Source organism: Grammomys surdaster, unplaced genomic scaffold (genome assembly GCF_004785775.1).
Source record: "Grammomys surdaster isolate TR1022 unplaced genomic scaffold, NIH_TR_1.0 170, whole genome shotgun sequence".
Classification (NCBI taxonomy): domain Eukaryota; kingdom Metazoa; phylum Chordata; class Mammalia; order Rodentia; family Muridae; genus Grammomys; species Grammomys surdaster.
In genome coordinates, this window is record NW_021604618.1 from 23,805,272 (window position 1) to 23,811,427 (window position 6,156).

Below are 6,156 nucleotides of genomic sequence, written 5' to 3' on the forward strand. Positions count from 1 at the left end.
TAGCCTGTGTGAGCACAGTAAACATGACTAGTTCATAGACAGCACTGCCTTGGATGATTAAGGATGATCACACAAAAGACACAGAAGGAATCAGTTTTAATTTTTCAGCCATGTTACATCTAGGTACACAATAAGTCCAATGAGTTCCATCAAGCGAAGTTCTCATTTTATTCCTGCAAGGCAACTCCACTAAACTTGCTTATTTGTCTAATATTCTCCAGGTTAACCTAGAAATGTCACTTTACAGGATCTGAAAATGACTTAGCTAAAGTAAAGTTGAAGAAGCCAAGCACCTCTTACTTTCCTAGTCTTCTGGGCACAGCTGAGATGATACCATGCCCACAGCCTAAAAAAAATTATGGCAACATCAAAAATCAAACTGCAAGAACCTAGAATGGCTCTCTACTTGCCACTGTGGATGTAAGGGACAAAATCAGAAAAGTAGATTGGCTCCATCTTTCAGCTGTTTTGTTCATCACTGGGGAAGGTTCGAGCCCTCAGGGCAGTTTCAACTGCCCCTGTTCTTTTCCTCAAATTCCAGGATGAGACCTTTAATGTGGGACAATTTGTGATGCAGGTACTCACAGCGATGCTTCTCTTCCCTGTAACTTGGATACCGCTGCAGAGAAAAGGCACCCTTGTCAAAAAGTAAAATGACTTCTACCATACTACTTCTGTGTTCACAGCCTGTCTTACCTTTCTGAACTTTTTATACTCCTGGACTATCTTGTCTTCTAGCACCTGAAACACAATAACGCTGATTCAAAACTGGGGGTAAGGGAAACGAGGATAAAGAAAGGAATGAAAGTCACTTCTGGTTTCACTCTACAACAGATTTCCTTGTTCTTTGCTTAGTCACTAAACATACATGTTTAGGGGTAATTAGCAGGATGATGATGGCCAATCCTCCCAGTACCTTATGTTCTGGAGTTCCTCGCTGAAGTCTCTTGATCTCTGCCCCCAGCTCTGTGAACCTCTGGCTTGCAGCCCCAACTCGGGCATGCAGAATGCGGTATTCAGCATAGTCGGTTTCAAAGTCCTGCTCATAGGCCTGTTGCTGCTCTACGCTGTGGATGGCTCTGTATTGCCTGCCAGGGGTGTGACACCTTCAATTTCATTGTCCCTAAAAGCACTTGGCTGCTTACATGTACAGACTATGAAGTAGAAGTGTGGGGAACTTACAGGAGATAATCTGGAACCTCCTCAGGGCTTGGGGATTCAGAGGCTAGGAAGGAAGCAAGAAAACAAGTAACTCTTGGTCCTTTTTCCACGAATATTTACCCTCCTCTCGTCAATTCACCTGATGGAACTGAGAGACTCTGTTCCAGCCTGGAATCTCCATCTCCATCTTCATCTTGTCCCCAGTCTTCTTCTTTTGAGTCCTGATTTGATAGCCCTTGTAGTGGACTTGAAGCTAGAGGCAGAGCTCTGAGCCTCTTTTCCTCTGGTTCTTCAATAGTTATAGGTGCTGAACGTTTCTGTTGGAAAAAAAAATATATGTGTAACAAACAGCAAGCTAGGAGGTTCTTTGGTCAAAAACTGCTATCCCATCAGCTCCTAGGTTTAAGACTTAGCCTAATTTTAAAAAAGTATTATTGTGTGTGTGCTGGTGTACACACATGTGGAAGACATGGGGTATCCTCCATTGCTCTACGCCTTACTCTCTTAAGGTAAACCTCTCTCACTAAACCTAAAGCTGTTTTTCCTAGGCTGGCTAGCCAGCAAGGTCCTAGGATCTACTTGTTTCTGTTCCCAGTAATGGAGTTAGAGACATAGGAAACATTGTCCAGCCCTTACATAGGTGCTGGGGATTCAGATTCAGTCTAAACCCTATGCTTGAACTTACTTGATAAATGAGCCTTTTTGTTTGTTTTGTTTGAGACCAGTCCTTAGGTGGGTAGTCCAGGTTAGCCTCGTACTATACTGTGCAGCAGAGTATGCCTTATCTCTGGAGACCTTCTGAAATTATAGGCATGTGCCAGATTTTATGCTGTATCAATACTGTATCAATCCAAGACTCACCCTGCCTTTTAAACTACTCTTTGAAAAGCTCTTGCCTCTCTGGACATCTCAGCACTCAGAAAGCAGGGACAGGTGAATCTCTGAGTTTGAGGCCAGCCTATTCTACATAAGGAGTTCCAGGAATGCCAGGATTACACAGTGAGAACCAGACTTCAAAAAAAGACTAAAGTCCTTGCTTACCTTGTCCAGGCGTTTCTGGCTAGCAGGGGAAGGCAGTGACTGATCAGGCTCTCTGTTTGGAAGATAAGTGTGATTCCTAAGATTTTTGGAAGGAATGGGAGAGGCCAGTGTGAAAGCTGGGCCTATATATCTTATCACAGAAATGTAAGGGTAGAGAGCAGACCCAACCTGTCCCAGTACCTCACTTCCCATTGTGCCATGGGCTCACTGGAGGATCCTGGGAGTGACTGTTCATGATTGCCTGCCAGTGGGTCAGATACCTGTCAGGGGAAGTTGTAGGAATGCCAGTGGGTCAGATACCTGTCAGGGGAAGTTGTAGGAAAACTTGGCTCCCTGGACCTGGGTACCCCACCTTATGCTGACTACCTGCAGTTTCTGGTCTCACCTCTTCTAGTGCCAACTGGGGATAGCCTTCAGGTTCATCTCCAGTGTCCTGCCAGCTCTCAGACTCTCTGGTACCTTCAGTAAGGTGTTCCTGAGCTAATAGTGGAGCTGGGATAGTATCCATGGCTGCCCAAATAGTGAGTCGCTCTCTAAGTGAGCCCAGGCAGTGGAGACAGTTAGGCCCGGACCTTGAAAAACAAGTGGGAAAAACAATAGAAAAATGAGCTGGAGATCTTCTGAACACTTCTTCCCATTTCCTCCAAACTCTTACCTGTTGTCTGGTTTTCCTTACCTGCCTAAGCGTTGGTACACAAGGTCCAAGCCACCACTAGTGCCCTCTTGGCCACACTGGGATACTATGAAGGAGAAGAGGCAGGACCATCCAGGGCCTGGGAGCCTTAGGTACTGGGGGTAGGAGATGGTAAGTCCTGTTATGCCAGCCCCTCTTCCTCCTGCCTATGCCACTCCTCCCTCAAACAAGTCTAAGACTGAAGACAAATCCCCAAGGGGCTCGTTAGCACACCAGGTGCAGCTGGGTCAGAGTTCCCCCAAGAGGCTGAGACTGCACAGTCTCCTGGGACCACAGCCCCACATCCTCATAAGGTTTAGTTCTCATCACTTGCTCAGATTGTGACCACTGACAAGCTCTGGCCCAGGTAGCACCTTCCTTCCCATGCGTATGCTCCCTCACCCCCAACTTCCCTCATACATCCGGCCGGCACTTACCCCTCGGTGGCCTTGGAAAGCGATCACTGGCCGTACCTGCAAGAAGAGCCCAAACATCATCTGAACACAAAGGAAGCAAAGTCCCCAGGATGGGGGAGACTGGGGACACCTGCCTGGTGGGCTTCACTTGGAGGGGGGGTGGGGGAGGACTGGAATCTGAGAAAGCCGCACCTCCCCAGTCCCTTCTACAGCATAGCCTACGGAGGGAGGTCAAGGTCCGATTGGTTGGGAAGGAAAGAAGGGGCCGGGGGCCAGCCGCACCTGTTGCTGCTGACACTCTTGCAGTGCCCGCAGCGCCGCCTCGTTGAGCCTTAACATTAGGAGGCTGGTCCGGGCAGCAGGGGTGAAGAGAAGCCGCATTTTCCCACTCAGAGCTTCCTGGGTCCCCTCCATGGTGCCAAAGTCGCGCACATGCAGAACCGGGACCAAAGGCGAGGGCCACCTCTGCGTTGCAAGCCTAGGCTGGCACTCCCGCCCTCCGGGTCTGCCCCGCCCTCCGCCATGACCCCACCCCCGGCACCGCCCCAAAGCTTTCCTGGCCTGGTGGGCGGTACCTCCCTCACCTCAGCAGCTGGCCAGGACCCAAGCGGTTTCTTCTTGGTTTGGCCTGGGCAGTATTGGGCATTACGAGGAGCTAATCCAGGTCTAGGGAGAAAGGATCTGCTTCCAGGGTCTGACCCGTCACCCAGAATCCCTTGTTCTGCCTCAGTTTCTCCAGTTTCTCTACTCTGGATTCAAAATCACAGTCTCTAAGTAAAAGCTGAACCTGAAACCACTTGAGGGTTTCAGTCTCACAGGGGAGGGGATCGAGACTGGTTGATAGGCAGATTGAGTCATGTATGCCTCCGAGGCCCTGAAGTACCTAGGGGACCATAGGATGTCAGTCCCAAGAGGGACCAGTGCAGTGCTTTTTCTTTTTCCACCCGAGGTGCTGCGTCTGCTGAGGCGGATCCCAATCTAGATTCTAAAAGGGACTTGGTGAGGCTGTAAGGTCGGGTGGGTGGGTGCCTCAGCAGACGTGGAAGCCTGGCTGTCTGGGACTGGAGCCAAGCCTATAGGTGGAATGGGGTGTTCGTGGCAAAAAGAAAAATAAAATAAAAAATAAATAAGTAAAAATCACAGGGCAGAAAGCCACAATTCACTCCCACGTGTCACTTCATGGCCTAATAAACATAAGGGAAAGCGGCAAAACCGACAGCTGGCTCCTTCAGAAGGTACTCTCCCCTCCTCCTTGATTCTTTTGTTGTTTCTTTTAGACAGGTTTTCATTCACTATGTAGATCACTCTTGCTGAACTCACTAGCACTTCTCCTGCCAACATTTTTCCAAGTGCTGAGATTACACGTGTTAGCCTCTACTCTTGACTAAAAGATGCCTGGAAGTTGCTGAACAAGGCTATGGATCCTATTGCTTTGAGACTGCAGGACAAATCTCAGGCCAGTGTTTCCTGTCTCTGTTCGTATTTATTGTTTCTCAGAATCCCTTATTTCCTTTTTCCTGAGATCTCTGTTTATATATATATATGTGTGTGTGTGTGTGTGTGTGTGTCTGTCTGTCTGTCTGTCTGTCTGTGTGTCTGTGTGTGTATGTGTAATTCCAAGTGATTTTAATGCCGTTCATCTCAAAACAATTTGCCAAAACCCATTGAACAATACACTCATAACATGTACTATATGTAGGAAAATATTTGCAGTAATGTTGATTTTAAAATCTTTGTAACAAGTTGCTAACAGCAACCACAGAGAAATTTATCTACCCATTGAACCATTCTATTTCTGTGGAGGACAATTTATTAATTTTATAAGTAGCTATAACCCTCTATTTTTCTTTCTTCTTCCTTTTCTTCTCTTTCTTCTCCTTCATTTTAGAGTTAGGGTTTCTCTATGTAGCCCTGGCTGCCCTGGAACTCACTCTGTAGAACAGGGTGGTCTCAAACTCAAGGATCTGCCTGTCTCTGCCTCCCAAAAGCTAGAATTAAAGGCTGGGTCACCACACCTGGTTTAGTGGTTGTAATTTATAAAACTGGTGCCCTGGTTTTATTTTCTTAGATGATAGCTAGGACCTTTTGTAGGGTTTTCTAAATTTAAAATCAGAGGAGAGACCAGGGCCTGAGGATCAAGCTTGTGGGCAGTACGCTTGCCTGGCATGCATGAAGCCCCTGGTTTGCTTTTCCAGAATGCAGGCGTGTGTGTGCGCGCACACACACGCACACACGTGCGAATTCAGGGAAAGCCTCAGTGGTGTATATTAGTAGGATGGCTTTTGTCCAGTAGTTCAAGATAGGCTGGGCAACACTGTGATAACCTAACCTCATTTCAAAAACAATTAAGCCAATAAATAATTCAAGAGTGAATAGAATAGCAGGTAACTGAGGAAGATATTTGGAGGACAGAGATCAGGGCCTAACATTTGTAGGGTGGCCACTGGTTGCCTGTTATTCAGCTTTCACAATAGGTATTATGCATATTTTCATGCACTCACTCATTCATTCATTCATTCATTCAACAAAATTTTCTTGAGCAGCAGGCTCTTACTGAACCTCGGAGATAGATCAAATTACAGATTCTTGCTTTGGAAAAGCTTAAGTTCTAGAAGGGAAAGAAACACTAAAAATTAATATGAGAGCCGGGTGGTGGTGGCACACACCTTTAATCCCAGCACTTGGGAGGCAGAGGCAGGCGGATTTCTGAGTTCGAGGCCAGCCTGGTCTACAGAGTGAGTTTCAGGACAGCCAGAGCTATACAGAGAAACCCTGTCTCGAAAAAAAAAAATATATGAGAAATAAAGAAAATTTAACGCCCTTCGGCCCCTGCCTGGTCCCTTGGACTGGAGCAGACACAGAGTC

The 6,156-nt window shown here is 47.1% G+C and overlaps 1 protein-coding gene across 4 annotated transcripts; it reads right to left on the bottom strand.

The window, feature by feature from the left end:
- Positions 1–79: 79 nt before the first annotated feature.
- On the bottom strand, positions 80–3,773 carry Ell3 (elongation factor for RNA polymerase II 3). 4 transcript variants are annotated; one of them, XM_028766803.1, is made up of 11 exons: positions 3,574–3,773; positions 3,313–3,348; positions 2,879–2,991; positions 2,588–2,774; positions 2,383–2,462; positions 2,203–2,278; positions 1,301–1,478; positions 1,183–1,225; positions 917–1,088; positions 697–741; positions 80–619 (listed from the first exon to the last, which is right to left on the bottom strand). In XM_028766803.1, the coding sequence occupies exons 1-11, from the start codon at positions 3,703–3,705 to the stop codon at positions 509–511; spliced, it is 1,173 nt and encodes a 390-aa protein (XP_028622636.1). In that variant the 5' UTR covers positions 3,706–3,773; the 3' UTR covers positions 80–508. The 4 variants fall into 4 exon arrangements, with proteins under 4 accessions (XP_028622636.1, XP_028622635.1, XP_028622637.1 ...); XM_028766802.1 differs by having other exon boundaries at positions 80–637; positions 2,392–2,462; positions 3,574–3,767; XM_028766804.1 differs by having other exon boundaries at positions 80–637; positions 2,203–2,254; positions 3,574–3,767.
- Between the last annotated feature and the right edge of the window lie 2,383 nt (positions 3,774–6,156).

Coding starts and splice junctions, on each gene's coding strand:
- Ell3 (XM_028766801.1), bottom strand. CDS start 3,705: ATGGAGGGGACCCAGGAAGCTCTGAGTGGGAAAATGCGGCTTCTCTTC. Junction 2,992..3,312: donor CTTTCCAAGGCCACCGAGGG/GTAAGTGCCGGC, acceptor TCCTACCCCCAG/TACCTAAGGCTCCCAGGCCC. Junction 1,089..1,182: donor GAGGTTCCAGATTATCTCCT/GTAAGTTCCCCA, acceptor CACCCCTGGCAG/GCAATACAGAGCCATCCACA.